The sequence below is a fragment of the Lethenteron reissneri genome, chromosome 18, assembly GCF_015708825.2.
Source record: "Lethenteron reissneri isolate LAM-NWPU_2019-01 chromosome 18, ASM1570882v1, whole genome shotgun sequence".
In the NCBI taxonomy this organism is placed as follows: domain Eukaryota; kingdom Metazoa; phylum Chordata; class Hyperoartia; order Petromyzontiformes; family Petromyzontidae; genus Lethenteron; species Lethenteron reissneri.
The window spans coordinates 14,857,080-14,881,576 of record NC_083796.1 but is presented as its reverse complement, the minus strand read 5'-3'; the positions used below and the strand labels follow the sequence as shown (position 1 = coordinate 14,881,576).

At 53.8% G+C, this 24,497-nt stretch overlaps 1 protein-coding gene across 1 annotated transcript in view; it reads left to right on the top strand.

Moving 5' to 3' along the window:
- The first annotated feature begins 2,599 nt into the window (after window positions 1-2,599).
- The window catches only part of LOC133343909 (protogenin-like), a 113,473-nt gene continuing 91,575 nt past the window's right edge, over window positions 2,600-24,497 (top strand). Inside the window, 2 exon segments of the mRNA XM_061553911.1 lie at window positions 2,600-2,761; window positions 12,730-13,041. Coding sequence (XP_061409895.1) covers window positions 2,686-2,761; window positions 12,730-13,041 — 388 coding nt within the window. The 5' untranslated portion in view covers window positions 2,600-2,685.

Sequence of the window (24,497 nt, the reverse complement as noted above, 5' to 3'; positions counted from 1 at the left end):
GTATCATGCGAGCTGTGTATAGGGTGCGTGGTGTGTGTGTATGATGAAGCGTGGTGTGTGTGGTGCGTGGTGTGTGTGGTGTATGTGTGGTGCGTGGTGTGTGTATGATGAAGTGTGGTGTGTGTGGTGTGTGTATGATGAAGTGTGGTGTGTGTGGTGTGTGTATGATGAAGTGTGGTGTGTGTGGTGTGTGTATGATGAAGTGTGGTGTGTGTGGTGTGTGTATGATGAGGCGTGGTGTGTGTATGACGAAGCGTGGTGTGTGTGGTGAAGCGTGGTGTGTGTGGTGTGTGTAGTGTGTATATATTGAAGCGTGGTGTGTGTGTGATGCAGCGTGTTGTGTGTGGTGAAGCGTGGCGTGTGTGGTGTGTGTATGATGAGGCGTGGTGTGTGTGGTGTGTGGTGTGTATATATATTGAAGCGTGGTGTGTGTGGTGTGTGTATGATGAGGCGTGGTGTGTGTGGTGTGTATATATTGAAGCGTGGTGTGTGTGGTGTGTATGACGAAGCGTGGTGTGTGTATGGTGAAGCGTGGTGTGTGTGGTGTGTATATATTGAAGCGTGGTGTGTGGTGTGTGTGGTGTGTGTATGGTGAAGCGTGGTGTGTATGATGAGGCGTGGTGTGTGTGGTGTGTATATATTGAAGCGTGGTGTGTGTGTGTATGATGAGGCGTGGTGCGTGTGGTGTGTATGATGAGGCGTGGTGTGTATGATGAGGCGTGGTGTGTGTGGTGTGTGTATGGTGAAGCGTGGTGTGCGTGGTGTGTGTGGTGTGTGTGGTGTGCGGCGAGTGACGTGGGGTAGCGGTTAGCGCGCTGCGCTCCGGACCCGGCCACCCGAGTTCGAGTACCGCTCACGACCAACAACAGTGGCGAATATCTGAACTAGTCCTGGGCCTCCTCTGGGTCGACTCGGCCCCAAACGAGTACACGGTATTAGGGAGACAAAGGCGGCCGGGCCTGGTATTGGCCATCCACCCCCTCGTGTGCCGCGCCGGCCTTCATAGGTGCTCGCTAACAGCACTTGCCCCAACAGCCTGTTGAGGCTACGCGGGGGATCTTTGTCTTCGTGTGGCATGTGTTGTATACGGCGCGTGTGCGAGATGCGTGTATCAGGGTTGAGCGCACATGGCCACACACACGGCCGTGTCTCACGCAGGCACCGGGCAGTCCGGGGGGGTCCCCTGGGACGCGGGGGTGGAGGAGCGGGGCCCGGCCGGGAGGAGGAGGGGGAGGAGGAGGGGGCAGTGGGGAGGGCCGAGGGGATGACCCCGCGTGTGTGTGCGCGTGTGTGTGTGTGCGGAGGGAGGAGGGAGTTTCGGGTGTGTGTAGATGGGTGAGTGGAGCCCCGGGTGTGTGTTGGCGCCTGCCTGTAGGTGGGGGGGGGGGTTGTTGTGAGATGGTGAGCAGGCGCGTGTTGTGGTGTGCAGGGGTCAGCGCAGCGCGCGCGAGTGGGCGGTGTGCGCGGAAGGGTGGAGGAGATGATGAAGATGGTGGGGGAGGGGCGTGCTGGCTCCGTGATTGAGTTGGTGGGAGGTGTGTCTGAGTGATGCGCGGGGTGAGTGTTACCACCCTGTGTGTGTGCGCGCGCGCGGGTCGAGGAGGTGTTGTTTCTATGGCTCCTTGTCGTGGAGTGTGTGGTTCGCGGGTGCGAGCAGTGTTCGCGTGCGTGCCGGTGTTGTTGGGGTGCGCGTGTGTGCTGTGTGGATGTTGTGTGCTGCGTAGGGGGGCGTGTTTGTGCGTGTGAGCGCCGGCTGTGTGTGTGTATGTTAAGATGGTGTATGTGCCGAGTGGTAGGGCGCGCTGTGTGAGTGTACGCTGTGCGTGCTGGCTGTAAGTGTGCTGAACGTACGAGCGCGCGCGTGCGTGTGTGACAGGGTTTGTGGGAGCTGTGTGTGTGTGACAGGGTTGGTGGGAGCTGTGTGTGTGTGACAGGGTTGGTGGGAGCTGTGTGTGTGTGACAGGGTTGGTGGGAGCTGTGTGTGTGTGACAGGGTTGGTGGGGGCTGTGTGCGTGTGACAGGGTTTGTGGGAGCTGTGTGTGTGTGACCGGGTTGGTGGGGGCGCTGTGTGTGTGTGTGTGACAGGGTTGGTGGGGGCTGTGTGTGTGTGTGTGACAGGGTTGGTGGGGGCTGTGTGTGTGTGTGTGACAGGGTTGGTGGGGGCTGTGTGTGTGTGTGTGACAGGGTTGGTGGGGGCTGTGTGTGTGTGTGTGACAGGGTTGGTGGGGGCTGTGTGTGTGTGTGTGACAGGGTTGGTGGGGGCTGTGTGTGTGTGTGTGACAGGGTTGGTGGGGGCTGTGTGTGTGTGTGTGACAGGGTTGGTGGGGGCTGTGTGTGTGTGTGACAGGGTTGGTGGGGGCTGTGTGTGTGTGTGTGACAGGGTTGGTGGGGGCTGTGTGTGTGTGTGTGACAGGGTTGGTGGGGGCTGTGTGTGTGTGTGTGACAGGGTTGGTGGGGGCTGTGTGTGTGTGTGTGACAGGGTTGGTGGGGGCTGTCCTGGGTGTGAGCTGTGCGCGTGTGTCCGGCAGCCCCCTTGTCCGGCCGAGGAGGCGTTCCTCCCTTGCCCTCCTCCCCCGCCCCCCCACCCCGAGCGTGCGGGCTCGCCTCGGCTCCCCACAACCCAAACGGGATGCGACCCTCGCGTCGCGAGCGACGACTCCGCGGCGCTGCGTCCCGAGCGCACTCATGGCGAGAGGGAATTACAAACACGAACTTTGGTGCGGGGCTCTTCGGCTCCTGGCGGTGTTCGTCTGCGGCGCAGGTGAGGGAGGCGCGGCTTCGTGTTCCCTGCGCCCCGGTAGGCGATGGGTCTCTCGTCCCTCTTCTCTCTCTCTCCCCCATCTCTGTCTCCCGGGCGGCTGCATCTCCGCGCTCAGCCATGAGGTCTTCTTGTTGTTGTTGTTGTCGTCACGCATGGTAACGGGACTTGAGGCGTCCTGCCGAGTCCCGGACTCGCCACGCGCGGCCTGAGATCGAGTCCCGTGCGGGGCAGACGTCGGGGGGACGCGGCCACCAGAGTCCCGGGATGGGGCTCGGGGATGGGGCCCAGCGTGGGGGAGCCGCACGCGATGGACAGGGCAGCCCGTGCGTGTGCGTGCGCGTGCGTGTTGTTGATGCGCAAAGTTACGGGGCAGTTGATGCGCGTGTCCGTGGCTCTGAGTGGCGGCCCCATCGTGAGCCCCGCGCTCTCGTGGCCAGTGCTCGCGAACAGCGCCTGGGCTCGGTGGCATCTCGAGGCTCGAGGAGGAGTGTGCGTCGGTGTCCAGCACCAAAGAGACTTCTGGGTACCGCGGTCTCTTGACTTGGCGGCTCTCCGCAGAGGTCATCCGGCGATGTATTTCATGTGTGTGCGAGGGCTTTGCGCGCGTGTTGATAATGCCCGCGAGGAGGTCCGTGCTCTGCGTGCTGGGCGCGAGTGTTGTGTAGCACACACACACACACGTGAGATACAGACACACGTGTGTGTGAGAGAGAGAGATGTGCGCTCGCTGTGGGGAGCGGTGGCGGAGTGGTTAGTGCGGTGTCGCAAGTTCGATTACGGCTCACGACCCACCTTTAACAGTGGCGAATTTTCGTAACCGGTACTAGCCCCCGGTGCGGTGTAATAATATCGGCGTTGGCCACCCACCCCCTCGCGTGCCGTGCCGGCCTTCGTAGGTGCTACTCGCCAACAGCACTTGCCCCAAGGGGCTGTATTGGCGGGGGGATCTTTGTCTTTGCTGCGATGTTGGTGCGCGCGCGTTCTGATCGCGCTCTGCACGAGGCACCACCACGAGTCCCGTCTCCTGGGCCAGACGGGGGTCGCTTAACCCGCGCTGCCCCAGAGGCCCGGGCGGGACGCGTGAGAGGGGCCCCGCCAACAGCAGCAGCATAATCATCATCATGTTCGTCGTCGTCACCTCGCGAAGGTTCAAGGAAGGAACTTCGAACGCGCAGCGCCGGTGAGCGCACAAGCGGGGCCGCCAGGAGGGGCGACGGGCAACCCGCGATCTCGGTGGCCGCGATCAGACAGGCGGCCGGCAATGACCAAAGCCGCGTGCCTTCTAGAATAATCGACGTTAAAGACGAGCCCACGACCCCCAACTCCCTCCTCCCAATTGACGTCTCCGTTGAGCCGGCCGTGGTGGCGCGCCTGCGACCCATCGCATTGGAGGCGAGGGTTGGTGGTTACGAGCACAGAAGTGGGGTCCGTGTACCTATCTGTGCGGACCGCTGGATGTTATCCTTGCGTATTGAAGTGTTTCTCTGTGAAAAGCCGACTCAACGTTTCCTCGTCCACGAAATAAAACACATCGCTGGACTCGGAAGGACTCGGAAGGACCCTGCAGGAAAACAAGAGTCCGAAACGAGGCATGGGAATTATTTATCAGCAGCAGCAGCAGCCATGGTCGATCCACTGCTGAATGAAAGACTCCCCAAGCCGCCGCCACTGGAACTATCGTCATCATCGTACGCAAATTTAGGATTTTACATGCCGGTCAAATGCCACATTTGCCAAACTAGTCACTGCAAGAACCGAGTTTGCCTCTAGCTCCGGAATGACGACCTCACTCGCAGTAGCGACTCTCAAAGAGACTTCGCGTGGATACACGACGGGAAACCACCTCGCTCTGGCTCATCCCTGGAGCGCGTTCGGCGCTGATTAATTGTGCAAACTCGCTGCTCCATTGAATAATCCTGTAATATGAACTCGCCGGTTCTGCGTCTCAACACAGGTGAAACCAATTGTTATCACACTGCCGCCACACATAATGCGATCCTGATGCAGATGCCGATGTTGCTATTAGCCGTGCACGGGACACTGACGATGGGTCCCGTGGACTGAGCGGCTGGTTGGATGGATACCGGAGCAGTGTACGACAACAGCGCAGCAAGTGATGCGACTCGTGGATTTGGTCGACTCGCGCTATCGAGTCTCTGCCGATTGGATCTGCGATCTTCGCTGAGCTCCGAGTATTGATGATCCCCTCGCAAGAGCGATACAGTACAGCCCCCCCCCCCCTCCACAAGCCCAGCCACTCCTTGACGGGACCTCACCTTCCTGAATGAGATGTAACATCCGAGTCGTGCTCTGCTGGGTAAACACTTGCCAGCCTTATTTACCATGGCGCCCACACCTCGCGCCGTGTCGAGCGCACTACTCGCAGCAGCAGCAGCAGCAGCGCCTCTTCAAACTTCGGGGACTGCACGCCGAGCGAGGAGGAGTGGGGCGGGAGGGGGGCGATTACAATAGCGACCACTTTGTGGGGAAGTCAACAGCGGCCGTTCTAAGGAGAGTGCAGTCCCCAGCAAGGGAATGTGGAATTAGGGGGGAGAGTTATTTGGTGGGGGAGCCCATCCCGCGTGGCTCTGCCCCCCCCCCCCCACTCGTCACGACTGTGGCTGCGAGCTGCCACAGATTACACCCGCAATGAATCGCTGCCGCTCCTACAGCACAGCCAGTGAATGGTGCACTCCGTCTGGCGCTATGATAAAGCAGTCGGTGAACGAGTTACATAGGGAATGAGTCGTGGAATGAGTTACACAGGGAATCAATGACTCCGTTCTGGGGCTGTATCGCAGTGAATGAGTTGTAGCTACGTATGTTCCACTTATTTTGTACCAGGGGTAGCCAACGGTGCTAACGAATGAGTTGGGGAACGAGTTACCCTGGCGTCATATCAGTGACGCGCGCCCTGAATGAGCAAGTGAATGAGTTACTGGCGCTCTTTCACCGCGCCGCGTCCTCTGCTTTGGGTCAACCCTGGCTGAGGAATGAATGGAGGTGGCGGGGATGATCGTCACAAGAACCACCGCTGGATTCCCCCGTGACTTTCTCTCGCGAGCGACTTGCGCTCGTGTGTGCACGATTGGAGCGAGACGCGTTCGGGGGACTCCATAGGACGGAATTAAAGAAGAGACTTTTAAATGTTGAGTAAAGACCGGTGCATGCCCCAGAGGCTGTTGAACAATGGTAATTAATGCTTTTCCGCCTGTAATGTTAATCCACTGCTGGGGCCTGTCTGTCCATACTTCCCCACGCTGGGCAGGCAGTGCGTGTTGATGAAGACGAGATTACGTGACCATACTTCCCCGCATTATGGGTGGTCCGTGCGGGGTGGTGTAGGCGCGTGGGTGGGTGCAGCAGAGGCGACTTTCACGTACTTAATTTATTTCTTATTTCATGCTGTTTTCGAGGACTAGGAGAAATGTCGTTGTTTGCTGGTGTGAGTGGAGTCGTGGATAATTCATCCCACTTCCCTCTGGGAAGACTTGGAAAGCGCCCATAATGGGGTTGGATTTAGCGTTAGCGCAGGGAGTGTTGTGGGTTAGGATAAATCAGACCCACATTTCGTAGAGCGTCTAATGCCAAACCCATTTTGGTCACCGCCATTCGAACCTCGTACACCCCGAAGTCGGCCTCTGTTCGCGTTAGTGCCATTGTTATTGTTTATGGACCTCGCTGGGGCAGAGCTTTCGCGATCCATAGGCCGTGGTCTCGTCGCCTCTGACAAGGCACAGGGCTTCTTCCCTGGGCACTCTCCGGCTGGGCATGGCCTCTCGCCGATGACCTCCTGAGGGCTACGCGCATCCATGTCCCTCTCTATCTTCCATCCGTGTCCAATTCCCTTCCTGAAGATCTTTCAGCTGAAACACTGAGCAGCGTTCAACCAACGAGAGAAACAATTTTAAGTTTTAAAGCGATGTCGCTTAAAGGATTTATACGGACTGGCATATGTAAAATATGTGTGTGTGTATAGTGGTTGGTTGAATCAAGTAACTGTGCTTGGGTAGGGCACAGTGTAGCCGGAGAGGATTATAGCTGGTGGACGAGACTTATTCTGGCATTGGAGGCTAGGAAGAGACCACACTGCGTCGGATAACCAACGGCGAGACGGAGCGATGTCATGTCACGAGCAGCAGCGACACGGATTGTGGCATCGCAGGACCACGAGGCAGGGGCTAGGGCATCGGGAAGAACTTAGTCCAGCAGTGGAGAGACCCTGACCTCGCGATGATGATTGACCTGCTGAAGAAATATGGCAATCGTTTATTTATGATGTCGCTGCGATGCCTTGCGGTACAGTGTAAATGCGTCCCAGTGAATGAATTGGTGAATAAACGAGTGGAGAGCGATTCGTGGTCAAGCGACCGAGTGGATGACAGAGCGATTGCGAGACTCGGCGGGATAATGGGTGCTGTAAGCGTCGTTCGTTTAAGGGAATATATTAGTGAATGAGTAAACGAATGAGTTGGCGAATGAGTGACTGAGCGAGTAAGTGTATGAATCAGTGAACGAATGATTGCACGAGTGTCCATGCGCTCTGCGGGCTTCATCGTTTGAGTGAATTGGGAAGTGAGCCATTTAGTGAATGACAGTGGACGAGAGAGTAGGCGAATGAGCAAATTAATCAACGAGCGAACGAGATGAGTCGGTGAATGAATTCGTGTGAATGAATGGAGTGTCCATTCGCTCCGTAGGCATCGTCATTCGTTTAATCTCCGTCGGTTCTCGCCGTCGGGGCGACGAGATGACCGAGGGACGGGACCCGGGGCCTCGCGCGCTGCGAGAGACGAGCAGAGAGAGGCGGGGGGGGCAGGCGGACACGGGAGGGAGGCGAGAGATGGGGGAGAGGAGGGGAGAGACGGGGGGAGATGTAGGAGGAGAGGGGCCAGGTGAGGGACTGGATGGCGAAGAGGGCTATGGAGTGGGATGTTGGCGACGAGGAAGCTGGTGAGATGAGGTGGATGAGGCGATGAAGGGAGATGATGGAGAGTGGAGGGGGAGGCGCGGGGGAGACCAGTGACGTGAGTTTGGCGCCCCCTAGTCGGGTCGCGCGCGCCCCCTCCCCTCCACCCCCTCCCCTTCACCCCCCTCCTCCTCCTTACTCCCCTCCTCCTTACCCCCCACCCCTCCTTACCCCCTCCACCCCACCTCACCTCCTTACCCCTCCACCCGACCCCTCCCCTTCACCCCCCCTCCTTACCCCCCCAACCCGCGCCCCCTCCCCACCAAGTAGGACAAACAAAGGCAGCGGGCCGTCAGAATCTCGGCAGCACCGTCCCGCGAAGTGGCACGCCTCGTGGTAAACAAGACAACAACAACAACAGCAACAACAACAGCAACAACAGCAACAACAACAGAAACAACAACAACAGCAGCGGCAGCGATGAAGTCACCAGGGCGGCGCAGCTTGCTGCACGTCCCGGGACTGCGCGGCGTCATGATGATCGCCGCGCTGGTTAAACACGCGGCGCTGCTGCTGCCGCGCGTCCTGCCCTCCCTTCTCTCTCACCACCACTCGCTCCATCTCTCTCTCACCATCTCTCTCTCACCATCTCTCCATCTCTCTCACCACCACTCTCTCCATCTCTCTCTCCATCTCTCTCACCATCTCTCTCACCATCTCTCTCTCCACCACTCTCACCATCTCTCTCACCATCTCTCTCACCATCTCTCTCACCATCTCTCTCTCACCATCTCTCTCTCACCATCTCTCTCTCACCATCTCTCTCTCACCATCTCTCTCTCACCATCTCTCTCTCACCATCTCTCCATCTCTCTCTCCATCTCTCTCACCACCACTCTCTCCACCACTCTCTCCATCTCTCTCTCCATCTCTCTCACCATCTCTCTCACCATCTCTCTCACCATCTCTCTCACCATCTCTCTCTCCATCTCGCTCACATCTCTCTCTCACCATCTCTCTCTCACCATCTCTCCATCTCGCTCACCATCTCTCTCTCACCATCTCTCTCTCGCCATCTCTCCATCTCTCTCTCTCCATCTCTCTCACCACCACTCTCTCCACCACTCTCTCCACCACTCTCTCCATCTCTCTCTCCATCTCTCTCCCTGTGGTGGTGAATCACGGCTAACCCAGACTGCTGGCTGGGGGAGGGTGCGATTAGCGAACACCGATTTTTTAAAAAGGCCAACAGCGAGTGTCGACGTTTCGCGCCCCTCGCCAGCCGAGTCGTGACTGGACTGTATACACGGTATCAACTCGCCACTGATGTTAGCCGTGACCCGGAATCGAACGTGGGTCGATCGCAAGGTTCTCGGTGGTGAGGTGGTGTGGTGGTGGCTTTGCGGGTAAGCGCGTTCGTGCTCTGATTCCAGCGGCTGCCCTGGTTAATACTGCGGTGTGGTATTAAGTGCAAAATACTTGTACGCGCCGTCTGCTTCACAGTGGACGTTGAAGACCCCCTGATGCCATTCGCAAGAGTAGACAATCGTGTGCCAGCGTCACGGTCAACATCTGCCAAATTTGAAGCAAAATAACCAACTTGAATATTTAAAAAAATGGCAATCATTGCTGTCCGACTGCGAAAACTTGGCAGAACCCTTCCTGGAAAAGACGAATGAGACTCCCGGGTAAAGAAGTGGACTAATGAATAAATAAATATCGAGCACAGCGCACGACCGCGGGCTCCTCTCGGAGTGAGCAGGCGCAGTGGTGGGAAACACCCGCGGAGGAGGAGCGGTCGCCTCGTGCCCAATGTTCGACTCGAACTGCAGAAATGTCAGAATCAGAATTAGCATTGACACTGGAGGAATCCGATGCGCTATCAAGCTCTCTTTCACAACGTTACGACAACAAACAATACGAAAACAACATAGGGGTGGAAAATATAGGAAAGGGAAACAAATCACTTAAAATATACAAATACAACGAAACGCTTTTTTTGATTGCCAGGTAAAGCCCACTGAGCTATGAACGTATTTTGTCAGAAGCGACGTGGCCACAATGATAGCTCAACAAAGTGGCTTATCACGTAGCAACGAATATCAGCAATATCAATCTAAATAATGTAAATGCACCTCCCGTCACGCACCACGTGGCAGCTACGCGTCTCCATCAGAATCCCGATCCCCTGGCGCCTCCGCGTTGCCGGGACGTCACGAACGTGCCCTGAACGTGCCCTGAACGTGCCCTGAACACGGCTGGAAACCTCGAGGCCGCCCCTCTGGTGACATCCCCGTGACGTCACCACGGGGGGGGGGGGGGCAGCACCATGGCTGCTCCCGCCTGACCCCAGTAATGAGGCAGCCGTGAGCGCCCCGCGTGACCTCCACTGCGCCTGCTGTCCGCTCTGTTGAGAGAGCCCTCGGCTCAAGAGCGGCAATTCCACATTGCCGTGGCGAGGGCCGGTGGATTCGAAGCGGTGTTCTGTTTTTCAGCGAGCACCCAGAGATTATTGTATTTATGATGGACTGAGTCAGTCAAACCACAGCTGTGGTATGAATTCTGGATTTTCCCGATTGCGAGATGGTCGCGTGATTCGTTGCGCTCGGAATTCCTTGACGTGCTCGAGATGTACTTCGTCTGAATGTCGGTCAGTGGTCAATCAGAGGCGCGTCTCCGCCGTGTTGAGTTGTGAACTGTCGGTGCGCAGACGTTCGGATAATAATTCCGTGTCCCTGACGTGGATTCACGATGTTGACACGGCCTGCGAGGCATTTTGGGTCTGCACTTTAAAAAAAAACAGAAACTGGAGGCAAGTGGAGAGTGAAGCGAGGTTTGACAACGTCAGAGCAGAGATAGTACTTAACATTTTTCCAGAGTCATCTGAAAATGCCGGAGATGTTGAGCACTTACGGAACGTAATGATTTTCTAGGCCTGTGACGCCGCTTGGCTCGCAGTGAAGGCATGCCCCAATAGCCGCTCAGTGGCTATTTTGCCACGTTGCATTTGTTTTCTCTTTTGAGCCTCATTTTGATGACTTTTTTAGTTTTCGTAGAAGGGAAGTAATAAAATAATACAAACAATTCTCAGTGAGAATTATTTTAGTATGTTTTATTTTTATTATTGTATTACTTCCCTTCTACGTGACTTTACCGAAAGAACCAAGAAGATGAATCCCTGCAGTCGCGAAAGCTTTAAATCGAATTTTTTTAATTTTGTTCTTATCCCTCTTAAGCAAAACAAACAATTGTGAAAATCAGCAAAACAGTGCAGACGTGCGTGGGAGTTGTGAACACTTTGAACCATTTGAAGGAACCAAAATTGACGGCATAAAAAAAAAATCAATGCGAGAGATGACAAATCCTTAGGAAAAGCAAACGAGCATGTGCGGCGGGAGGTCGGGCGACGCTCGCCAATTGAGAAGGCGACGAAGAGGCCGCCCCGAGAGCTACAGAGGGACGAGAGAAGCTGGCGTCGTGCCAGGTGGGGAGCGAGGTGGGTCGCTTCCGCAACGACGCGGGGAGCCGTTCAACTCAGCAGTGGATCGAGCGAGGCCGATGGGGATGACCACGGGAGCGCTGGCGGGCCGGTGACGCGGCAGCTGCGGGTGCACGTGCCTCTGGAGCGATGCGAAGTGATTTCCGCCGTGAATCGCAGCTGTCCTTGGAATAGCTATTGATGGGATCGATAGAAATAATTCCGTGATATTGATAACGGGGAACGTAACCCGCGTCGAGGCATCGCATTGTCGTGGGGTTGATGCGTTTGTTAGCGGCAGGCCGCTCGTTCAGTGGCGCTCGGAGCGCTCTCCCTGCAGAGCGCCGCTCTCTTGCCGCGTCCCACGATAATCCACTCTTGCTCAAGTGAACGCTTTTTGCGAGCGCGAGGAAGAGGCGTCTTTGATGTAATATTCCCGCGGTATAAGGGGGTCGCGTTTCACAACAGCTTAATAAATAAACGGGTTTGTGGCTAAACACGTCAGCCCTGCTATTAATACCCTGTGTTAATAATACAAGGGGTGGCTGTTATTGTCTGCTGTTTGTTTAAACATAGGTATGCATGCGTCGCCGCGGTCACTATTGTTGTGCGGCCCTGTGCAGCAGCAGCAGCACTCCACCCCGACTCCCGCCACTGTCTCACATCCACAGTAAATCATCGCTCAGGGGCTTTTGATTTGACGTTTGCGACATTTTCGCTCCTGCTTCATTTTCAGTCTGGTTTAGATTGCACTCAATCCCACTGTTTTAAATGTAATGGATCTCATAAATACCATCACTGTGTTAGAACAATAATTTAACCTAAATAATGTACAAATCTTGTCAGTCCGCTGCTGGATGAAGGTATCGCCAGATGTCGGTGGTGAGGGAATCTCACCGCACTTCACCAAGCTGCTCCGTATGGGTTGGGGAAGAGGCTGGAGGCCAGGAACCAGTTCAGATATCACCACCGATATCACAAACGACCGGGAATTGAAATCGTGTTACCTGGTTCATCGTGCAACGTGCTAACCACTGTGCCACTGCTCCCTCTGGTTTAAAGTGAACGTCTCTGAAAATATATCTTGGAAGTTGTGCCGGTCCCTGTGTTATGAATTAAGCATCAAAGATGACGATGAAGATGTTTTAAGGCATTTTTCCATAAAAATGAGGCTCAATGCACCAAACTTGTGCCAGATTTTCTGCAAAATATTCACATTGTGGCACCACACAATAATGAAGTCGCACTCCGTGGTTTTGTTTCCCTTATTTCTACTCTGTAAGTGAAGTCCTGTTATGACGCAATGCCGTTCTTATCGCAGGACAGGAGAGAGGCGTATGTTTCATTCATTGTTGTTGTGTGCTAATAATTGTTGAAATTGTTTCCATGATTCAGCAGTAGAGTTGGTCCCCCGTCTGGGCTTAATAACCACAATAACAACAATAACAAAACATCTCACCACATTCCATCTGACATCTACCCGACTATCAAGAAACGAATGCTGGGTTAACATTGCGGACAGGCGCCCCCCTTGCCCTAACACCGAGGTCTGTCGACTTGTGCCCCCCCCCCCCGTCCCAGCAGGAGCGCACCAGGGGCTGCGCTTCACGCTGGAGCCCCCTCGCAGCGTCGTGCTGCCACCGCGCGGCGCGCTCACGCTGAACTGCGCGGCGCGGGACGGCAACGGCGGCGCCGCCGCGACGTCCCCGGAGCTGAGCTGGAGGAAGGACGGCCGAGCGCTGGGCGAGGACGGGGGAGCGGCACGGGCGGCGCCCAACGGCACGCTGCACGTGGCGCGTGCCGGGCGCGAGCACGAGGGCGACTACGCCTGCGTGGCGCGCGGGGCCCGCGGCGCCGTCGTCGTGGGGGCGGCAACGCGCGTGCGCGTCGCAGGTGGGTTGGCGCGACGCGCCCCGGAACGTCGATCGTGCTGCCACGCGGGGGGGGGGGGGGGGGGGCGCGAGGTGGCCGGTTTTAGCACGGTTGGCTACGTACGGCGCGAAAGAAGTTCAACGCATCGTACATACTGTACATGCCTACATACCAGGTGGCTCCGGGGTCAGAGCGCTGAGCCGAGGTCGCCGAGATCCTGGGTTCGAGTCCAGGCTTCGGCCGCCTGTGATTGAACCGGGTGTCGTGAGCGGACGGTCTCAGCCCGGTCACAAATGATTGGACGAAAAGAAATGCCTCCAAACGTTACATTTCGGGGTTCTGCACTTAATTTCGCTAAATTCTGGCTTTTGAATTAAATGTAGCTGAGGGGGGTGGCAGAGGTCAGGGGGGGAGATGCGCTGCCCCCTGTTGTGTGGACCAGAGTTCACTCGACGGGATCTCAGAAGTGGTTCTGTGATATCTGCTTCCGTGGGCCATTCTAACACCAAGGGTTGCACTGCTCTGCGAGAGGCACAAATGGATTCTTTGTCTCGTGCCGTGACACCGATGGTGCCATTGGGACAAAAGGACAAACATAATCCTATAATAATAATCTGTAATAATAATCTATAATAATAATAATCTATAATAATAACAATAATGAACGTGGGGTTGAGTGTGGGGGTAGGTTCTGATTGGGTCGTGCTGCGTGACCCCTAAAGGTTGCATGCAGCTAACCCCTATGGTTAGATGTTGCCTCTTCACTTTCGATTCGCTGCTGATGACGGTGTTTACAGCTGTTATCACCGGCGTCCCTCTTGCTCCACGCAAGCCCCTCCTCCACGCCATGACGCCAGCGCACTGCGATGAGCCTTTTCAAGGGCAAACTCAAAAGGCCATTATAGGTGCTGAAAATCTGGAATAGGCTGTGGGTACATCATCGTTAATTCCGAGTAGCGGGGGTCTGATTTAGCACCTTATTTTCAACTGTGAATTGTTTTAAAGCAGATTTTAAGAGGTATTGCCATATTTGAAACCTTGTGCATCAAAACCTCGTGTGATGGGGACAGCGCATGAAGAGTAATTTGGCAAATGACATAAGATAAGCACATTACTGAGCTATCCGCTAGGTGAGCATTTGGCCAATCGTGTAAAGTCCGTAGTGCCTCTAGTGGATAGAAAGTTATCAATTGCAGTACTGCATCTGAATCACGTGTCGGATTGACAATTGGCCACTTGCACAAGTTTTGGCTCGCTCAGCAGTCATTCATCCACTCCGTCTGACCTGCAATATTGTGAGGAAAGAGCAAACCAATTGGCATTTGGTCAGCTAATCTGAAGTTTTGCCGTGAAATTCTTATCAAGCATACAAGGGATTTGCGCAGCTTATGTCTGCTGGAGATGGACGCTTAGAGATGCTTGGATTCATCTGACAGCTGTGACTAAGCTTTGATCTAAGCCTGCCCTCTCCAAGATCCAGGGTGGCTCCTCTCCGTGCCACAGATCAGAGGTGGGCCCTGACTGGGCATAGGCAGGGCCCGCAGCAAGCTGCCGCTAATCAGCGCCGTGACTGTGTCTGATGTCAACGCATTGACTGCGACGGAGATGATGGGACTTCACAGCGGCACGTGGAAATGCCACTGGCGCACATTTTAAGATGTTGGATTAAACAGTAATATTATTATTCACGATAATATTAATAATTATGCATTGATAATGCTTGCAATTATGTTGTGCCCGAAACGTTTCGGAGAATGTTTAAAAATTTCCCAAAACTCAAGCTACGCATGGGGGTAGAGCTCACTTTCATTGGCACTCCTGAGTCAGTGGTGGTAATTCCACATTCCTTTGTGGGGCAAAAATGTCTCTGGATATTAGTTCTAGATGTCAGATATATAATAATGCAAGGACAAGCAAGCAGAAAATATAGAGTCAATGTGCACTTGTAGTTTATGAATTGGCTAACTTGTTATTGTCGCACTGGCTGTATGCTCATGAGTAGAAACCTTCCGTGGCGTTGAGCCAATGTTTTCCGCGAAGCAGGTGGAGGCTGCTCCACTTGAGCCCGACTTTAACTCCTCAACGCCAGCAGGCGGGGGTTGGTGTCCAGTTACTGCGGCCTCACGCTGGGGCCTGGTCCAGGGCGGTTGCAGCCGTCATGAGTCAACCTCTTTAACCCAAGGGTGGGCCCTGGCCACGTGGCCATTTGTCATCGAGTTAAGGGAGCGCTACTCTCGACATCGATACGTAGAGTCCGTTGACTATGCCGCTGCCGACAGATAGCATCGGGCAGAAACTGGTCTTCAGATATAATTATTCTGTGTGGTGGCGATGTTCGTGACGTAAATTGGGAAACTCGACCGCTTCAACTTCTACCGTGTGGTCTCCTGCCTCCTGCACAAGCGGGCACGTTTTGAAGTCGCCATTAAGTTGAAGCGGAACGTGAGTACGTCTGCGATAGTAGTGCAATCTACGGACTTGACAGCCCCCCCCCCCGCCCCCCACCCTCCCCATCGTGGATTAACCATCGCACTCTCCGGTGCAGGCGCCACGCTGCCCATGCGCCACTTGACCAAGGGGAAAGTTTGCAGGCGCTGAGCTCGCATCATGGGGCAGTGTTGCTTCCCCCCCCCCTCCCTTCCGAGAGGGAGGGATCGAAACTCGCGCTGCAGCTCTCAGCGCTGCGTGCGAAGCAGTCCGAGTCTCGAGCGGCGGTGACGGCTCAAGCGGCGGATTTCACAGCAGACATTGCCCACGTGGTTTCCCAAGAATGTGTTATTTTCAGAGCAAGCGGCTACATAATCCATCTCGATTGTGCAATCTTCCTTGGAACAAAACGGCACTGTTGCATGAACTAACGGCGCAAATCCTGTATATTTGTGCGTCCTCGGTGAGGTTAAGCAAGTGCAGCAGATGGTGTGGAGGCAGGGGGGACCTCTACCCCCTGATGGAAGGATTAGGGACCTTCCTTGAGCGTTGTGCCCGTGTTTTGCGAGGCGACACGCTCCGCTAGTCGTCGTTGGCCAGAGACATGGTGGTGTGAGATGTTGACTATCTCGCCTGGTATACAGGCCATGGGTTCAATCGTGACCGACGCCTGTATATTTGGAGTTTGCATATTCTCCCTGTGGTCGTGTGGATTTTTCTCCAGGTTTTCCGGTTTTTCCATCCACATTTTGGAATCGACAAGCGTTTAGAGCATTTGGCTGCTATAAATTTTCACACGATAAGCCACTTCGTTAAGCTTTCATTTGTAATAGCCGAGTTGCTTCTGAAAAAGAGCTATACAGCTCAGTGGGGCCTTACCCTGGTAAGATAAAAAATGTTTTTAGTATTGTAGTTTAGACGGAGTGTGCGTGTGTCTGCGTCGCACCCCGCTCAACGACCAAGATATATTTTAATTGCTGAGGCAGAAATGAATGCTCTATCCATTCTGCCTGTATTATAGAAGAAGGGAATTGGGATGCTCAGTAAAACTGATCAGCTATTAGCATATCTGCTCCACCCTCCAGAATTATGTAAAATCCGGCAATTCCCACAGTGGATTTTTTAAAACAACAAAAAGTCACATTTCCTCTGCGAGCAGCGCTAATGAATGTGCCAAGCGCGCTTGTCCATCCCCGCGTGTATTGGCGCGTGTGTGCGTGCGTGTGTGCGTGCGTGCCTGTGCGCACGTGTGTGTGTGCGTGTGTGCGTGCGTGCCTGTGCGCACGTGTGTGCGTGCGTGCCTGTGCGCACGTCGGCACGCATGACGAGCGCGGAGAAGCGCCCTCGTGATCACGGCCGCCCCGCACGGTGAGAGGCGACCGGATAATTCTCCTCAAGCCAACTTCAAATGGCAGTGACGCGGCGGAAGCGTTCTGCCCATAGCTGCGGCAGATTTTAATATTTTGGATCGTGCACTAACATTAAATATTCATGCAAACTTAAAATAAAGCATATCCGTGAAACGAACATCTGCTTGCAATTCACAGTGATCACAGACATCACTGTTAGGTTTTAATTTATTATGGGACAATGGAATAAATAGTTTTGCCACCAAAGCATGCGCTACAAAGCATCTCCTGCGTTTGTCCTCCCTTCCCTCGGTCTTGCGGCCCTGTGTCTCTCCCACGTCTCTCCACCATGGTTCTCTATTGTATCTCCTGTTACCCACCCCCCTTCCATCCCACGTCTCCGGTTCTCTCTGATCTCCATGTGTCACTTGCGCTCTCTCCCATCTCTCTTGTGTTTATCCGTCTCTCTATTGTGTCCATCTCTCAACGTCTGTATCCTGCCTCTTGTCAATCTCCTACTTCTCGCTTCCTCTCTCTCTTATATGTGCGTGTCTGCGACAATGGCGAATGGAGGGACATGTGCACGTGGGACAAACCGCTACGCAAAACGTACATTGTTTTGAAAGAATAACAAGCGACACTTTTGCTCCGCAACGCAACTTTGTACAAGCCAACTTCGCGCGTCAAACTGTCACCAGGTAAAAATAACCAAGAGGGATCAAATATTTTCACGAATAAATGTAAATTGGCACGTGAGTAAAGGCAGACCACGCGCTCACCGACATCGCCACGAGCACACTGCCTCGTACTTGAAGCACACGGAGCGAGATAACAAACTCATACATTGTTGTTCTTATAGAAGTAACCAGAGAAGAGCCATCCCCAAGACCGTGGCTCCCACCACGTTGTATCTTCCTGTCGTGAGGTGCCATTAACCATGGGCGAAGTGATTTCAGAAGACGTCACAGTGCTTGATCAACGCTGCCCCACATTTGGGGATATGCTGTGTCTCTTGACGGGCTGCGGTGATCAGTAATCGATACCAGATCACGCCGTAGACTCCTAAACCTTGTGAGCTGTGAGCTCCCACCTCGCCCCCCCCTCGCCCCCCCTCGCCCCCCCTCGCCCCCCCCCCCAGCCAGGGATATTTTTTCCACCGAACCTCTTGTCAACCATTTTTAAAAACGGAAAAGAGGAGTCATGTGACTAAAACTTCCTGTTATTCTGGGCTTTCCGCTGATGAGAGAGGAGGCCGAGTTGATGGGTTTTCTACAGTGGATGCTCAGCTCCCTGCCGATTTGGCCGCACGTTTTGTGTGCGTGCCAGCGGAGACCGTTCTACCGCGAGCAACAATCATTTTGATACTACCATGCTTCTTTATCCAGGACAGCCTCGATGATCTGTTAGTCTCGTAACTGTCTTTCAGGAGGGTCCTGCCGAGTTTTTCGCAAGTTGTGGGCGATGATCGCTATGCATATTCCAATTTGTCGGTAAATGGTCAAAATCGGGCCATGAATAAAAAGGAACAATAACGGTGGTTCAGCTTGTCCCAGACCGGTCGGCTTACTCGGAGTGCGAGGTGCAGGCTTCCAACTGGCATTGCAAATATGTAACGTTTGTGATGCAGAAAAAGACTTTCAAAGTGTGAGCTGAACCCACACAGCAATTTGTTGTGGCGTTTCACAAGAAATGAGCCACATTCTATTAAATTGCAGATTCATTGGCATCAGCCGGTGAACATATACATTCCGTTGTGTATTTTTCTTAGCGCATGAGAGGAGTAGACTGGAGAATTAAACTTTTTATTCACGAGCGATCTCGCCCGGGGGGCGCTCTCTGCGCCCACACCACGTGTCACAAGATGACTTCCGACGCCGCGAACATCTTGGGCCAGGCTCCGTGGCCCCGAGCGGCGCCCAGAGGAGGCCCCTGCGCCCCTCCTCCACCCCATCTACGGGAGGGGGGTTTCTCCAAATGACAATGCACCGCAATGGCAGAGGGGGGGGGGGGGTTGCCTGCACAGGTGGGGGGGGGGGGGGGTGCCTGCATAGGTGCACACGCGGTCAACCCGGGGCTCTTCGCCGTGCGCTGACACTGCCGGCGTGGCCTCGAGCTGCTTCGCTTGCCCGTCGCAGCAGCAATCCGGGGATGACGCTGAGGGCGTCGCAAGAGGCAAGTGCGGGACTTGGGTTCCTTGTTTGTGTGAAGAGGTCAGCATTATCGATGGGTGCGAGCCTTCGAGAGAGTGGTGGAAACGACGACAGCCGTTTTATCTGTGGGACGTAATAACAACAGCTGGACTCTGCATACCGAGTGAATCGCAGCGAACGGACGAAACGCGTCCTCTTGCACCTGTGCAGGATATAATATATTATGTAAGTGAAGAGAGATTATTCATGGGGAGAAATTGCGCTAAACGATGTCGGTGCAGATGTTTCACGCTTGCGCTGCATATTTAGCTTCTTAAATGAGCATTGGCAAGCAGGCTTTAAGCAGCTGTGATTTACAATTGCAGTCGGTGGCTTTTATGAGCGTATTAGCAGAACAGTTGGTAAAGCAGTGTCACCTTTACGAGGACATCGCCACGCTGGGCACTGCAGAGCGACTCGTAGCAGCGTGCAACGTGCGCGTGTCACCTCTTTTATTCTGGTGTTTCGTTTCACCGCTGGGTATCTATGGATAACGCTTACCTAAAACTCTGTCAAATCTAGATATGGGTTCACGTTGAGTAGAGACGAGGGGCAATGTTTTATTCTTTATTGTCAAACAGGACTGGGTTTTTTTCTTTTCATTGTAAGACATTTTCCCCGGTGGCTTCAAGCTCTTTGTTATACGCAGAGTTGTCTTTTTGTTTTCTGCGCAAATGCCAAGCAAGACAAAACCCGAGACAGCCAAATGACAGCTTGTCCTTTTGCAGGGACATCCCCTCTGGAATGTGGACCGGGACTTGTTTGTGAATTGTGAGGTTGCCTGTGTGTTTTGGGGGTGGGGAAAGCCACAGGCAAGGGAATAGGGGGGTGTGGGTGGTGATGGCAGCGGCGGCGCTGTTGGTGTGCTGGTGGTGGTGGTGGTAAGGTGTTGGTGGGGGGAGGGAGGGAGGGGGGGCCCGCTACTAGGCAGATGGAATGGAGGATGGGTGTGGAGGCTGTGGGGGAGGGGCCGTTGCTGGTCAGCTGTCCCCGAGGGGGGCTGCCCTGCGTGCGGCCAGGCCCAGACCCCACCTCCTAGCCCCGGGGCAGATGCAGGCGCGGACCCTGGCACTTGATGGCTCACGAACGCCTCTCTGCTCCTGGACAAGGGGATGAGGAGGAGGAGGAGGCGGGTCACTGGGCAGAAGAGGAGTTCCGCTATCGGCCGTTGTTTGCTGCCAGGAGACATTCAGGTGGAATTGAACACAGAGCGATCAACTGGACGCGACGAAGCGGCCTGTGGCGCACCTACACGGTTACGGATTGTTTTTAAGACGAGAGCTTACTCGCGTTAATTAAAATAACATCCCCGTCGGAATCGCAAGCGGCCCATTTGAAACCGGAACGCATGTCATGCGGCTCCTGTCCTTGCCCGGGCGTCTTTAAAAAAAGACTCCATGTAGACGCTTTTGTGCCACTCTATCCCGGACTCGGACGAAATGCCCGTGTACCACCACCGTGCCTCTCTGCCATGTGACATTTGTAAGCATCAACTAAAGCGTGACCTCGCACCAACCTCGTAACAATGCATTAACGATCTGCACATCACAGCTCAGGTGTGAGGTTATGTTGCCTCCTCGAATAAGGTTCGCGTGATTAGATTGCAGTTAATAAACGGAAAACTCTCTTTACAGACCACTCAATTGTAACAACGTTTGTTACGATAAAACAATGGAAAAAGAAAGGCAATCCTTAAAGAGCACAAGTGACTTCATTGATGTTCAATAGCAATAATTTGTCACGAACTCCCGTGACTTTATGTTCAAAGCTGGTTTGGCTAATTTAGCCACTGTTGGGTTCTGTGTGTTAATTATATGTTTTATTTATTTATTTAAGAAAATTCCTAAATTCTCACTGCACCCGCGTGTCCTGAAATCATATAAGAACGTTCTGCCAAAAGCTGAGAGCGCGAGACCCCCCGCCCACGCTCGAGAGGGCTCTTTGCGAGGCTGTGGCCAATTTTGGGGGAGACCCAAACGAGGAATGGGAGTTGACACAAAGCGAGGCTGGCAGCGCCGATCAGAGGGACAGAGCTCGGCTACAACAGTGGCGCAGAAACGTGCGTGGAACCCCTCCGCGCCTTCTTGTGCCCATGCCACCGATTTCGGCAAACGTTTCCATGATTTTAGCAAAGCGCTGGACAACCCAATAACCGCGTCTCGCTCGTTGGATCTCTCGGATTGTCAATGTTTATGTCACGCTGACCTGCACGCCGCCAAATCCAGAGGAAATCGTTTTAATCACCTGCAGAGGGAGAGCTGTAACGAGGGGCTTTTATCTGTTACGCACTTTGAACACCTGGGGCTATAACATATTGCTGTGGGCATTCTTAACCCCCACCCAAGCAATAATTAATACCCTCTGCACCACCACAAAAGGTTGTCTTTTGTCAGTGAGCCAATATGGCCATGATGCTTGGGTGGTTTCAAGATTCTGTCTGTCACTGGTGACAGATGTTATGTTTAGCACTGTTGCAATATTTACTGATGCTACTCAGAGTAGGCTTCAGATCATAATTTGACTTGGCAGACATAAATTGAAATTGGTCTTTGGTCCCAGAAGTCATTCCATGGAGTCTCATCCACAAATAATTACATAACCACGAATAGAAGCAAGCTTTACATTTGATCATTGTTGTAAGGTTGAGAGGTCACTCTTCCTCCCGGTTGCCTAAGCTATTCCCATTACGTGTGGACCATAAATTAGTATCAAGAACATTATCAACCTTTCTACCACCATTTGACATCTCGAGGTAGTGAATTATCTCAAGGGAAGTCAAGAGTTGTTGTTTGTATTCTTCAGCACGCGCGCCGTCGCTGGTAATCCAGCATTTATCGCCCATCCCAGTCATCGAAATGTGGAATTTCCACCACTGACTCAAGGCCTGAAATGGCAGAGAGCGTCACCTCATGCTTGGTTCACTTCGGGTGATCATCGCTTCTCGTCTCAAACTACAGCTGCTGTAGAGTGGGAGAATTGCTTCCGCTCGTTTCCTGTTGGGTTCTTCTGGCCTGGTCGGGCAAGGCTCCTTGTGCCAACCCAAGGCGGCAGCACCTTCAGTGCAGTCGGAAACGGGACATTAATCCCAGACATCGCTTCGATATTGGAAAATGCATCTCCGTGTCTATTGCTGCGGTTAAACACATTTGGTTTTTAAAATGTAGTGTGGATCGTGTGAGATTAACATTTGAACTCCAGTCACATATCATTACGAGTTAAGGAGTCTTTTCTCCGTAATGTGTCAGTCTTAACGTCTAAGTAGAGTACACCTCGATCCTGATGCCTTCCTGTTGAATGGCTCTGCCATACAGAGGTAAAGTCCTAGACCTCATGGTAATTCACGATGGTTGTAACTTACTGGCTAATGTGTTGCTTCCCACAAGGAAGGTGTAATCATGAGAAAAATATTTTCTGAAGACCCTCAGGCTGGTGCTCTCGTGTGCTTGAATCGTTCCGAAAAGTTGTCGTGAGCCAGTGGCTGGCACAGGAACCTGCCGCTGGTGCGACGGACGCACGTGTCTGTAGCGGTGGAACTCAACCGGACCGCCGGGTCTACACACGCGACCATCCCATAGCCTCGATTGATGCATTTGTTTGGCTCACAGCAGATGCTATTTCACAGTGCGATTCTGCGGAGAATTGACGATGCCGTATCGTAGACGCACCGTAATCCACGCAAGCCGGCGTTTTGTTTGGCCACGCGGCCGATTCGGCCCCGCAATGCTGCTGGGTTCCACGCCGCAGGGTACGGAGCGCCCTTTTCACGCAGGCACCCGCGCCGGCCGCTCGCCCGGCGCACGCCGTGGATGGGAAGCGCAGTGCGATGTTTGCGCAGGTCTGTGTTTCGACGGCCACTGAATATGCGGCTAATTTATTGCTCTGCCTTTTCCTCTCAATTGCCGTGCCCATTTCCCCTCAGGCTGGTGGTGCGAATGCGCCTCAAATGAATGGCCTTTGTGGACTTTCTCAGGCAATTTAACCAAGCCTCCCGGATTCCCCTCCCTCGCGAGCGAGCCGGCTCTGGCTGCTTTACAGCCAGAAACTCCCCTCCTTTCAGGGCCCTGTCATTTCCTCCTTATTGATCCCCGCTATATTGGCTCAGCGGTGAGGCCCCCCGCCCTGCCCGCCTCGTGGCCGTTGCTGCACGAGGAGCGGTGGGGCGAGAACACGGGAACCACGCTCGGGGCAGGAATGTGCCTGCGAACCTGCGGTGGTGGTGGCAGTGGTGGTGGTGGTAGTGGTGGTGGCAGTGGTGGCGTTCGCCGCGCAAACGGTGGAAAGTTGTGGCTGCGCTTCGTCGCCATCGTGAAAGAGCACAATGTCGCGATTCCACCGTCCCACTCGGCCACGTTTTAGAATCGTGCACGCGGGGAGATGTGTACACGTGCACACATGTGCACGCACACACACGCGCGCACACACACACACGCGCGCACACGCACGTATGTGTCCGCGCGTCGCTCTAGAATTTCCGCTCGGTCCCCGCAAAGGTTGTAACACCACACCATGAGGAAATAAGTGGCACCAATGAGAAACGCATCTCTTCTTTCAGGACTTGTAGTTATTGATTTTTGGTTTGTATTACTATTACTACTTCTATATCCGAAAACGGCTTTCAGTGGCAGTGATGGAAATGTGTGCACCGACGTTATGAATCACAGTACGGAATACGTGACGGAGGCGTCATCGTCAAAATGGGATCGCGACCACTATTAAGCAAAGCAAATGGATTTAGCAGGGACACAGGCTGGGAAGGGATGACATTTTGGACAATTACTGGAATTGTAGCCAAAAGCAGCTCTCCACGGGAAGACGGAGAGGGAAGGGCGAGAATCCCCCTGCTCAGGGATGGGTTTATCTGTGGGCTTGGAGAAGAGGCCGCTTCCATGACGGCCCTTGACGTTGTGGTACAAATAGTTGGAATGTTCTCTCGCTGCTCGTGCAGGTTAGTTGGTAAAGCGCATGCTTGGTTGGTGGCCCTGAGCCAGGAATGAACACTCCACATTTTCATGGCAGGGGCAAGTTTTTAATCTGAAGGACATCGTTTGTGTCTTTCCACAAAGTGATACTATTTTATCAAACCCAAGAGAGTGATAGCATGTTCAAACCCCTGACCGGGATTTGAACTCCTAGCCATCTGGTTGTGACCTGAGCACTGTTTAACCCCAGTGCCACCTGGACAGATGATACAGCGGTCGCTATTTCTGATATTAATATTAAGAGTAAATATAAGGGCTTAAATAGGCATAATCCTTCCTGTCTATTTGCTTGAGCATGCCACACACTCTGCCCATTTTAATCCACAAATTGTTTGCAGTTCGCAGCAGTGAGTTGTGGCTTTCGCGGTGGCTCGAGAGATGAAATAATTCACGGGGGAGAAACCGCTAATTATCCCTGCCAGGTTGTGGCCAATTGAGCGAAGTGAAATGCGCCCTTGCACTGGCGCATCTCCACGAGCTCTAATTGGCCACACCTGGCTCGCTCAGGGAGTTGACGACGGCACTGGCAGATT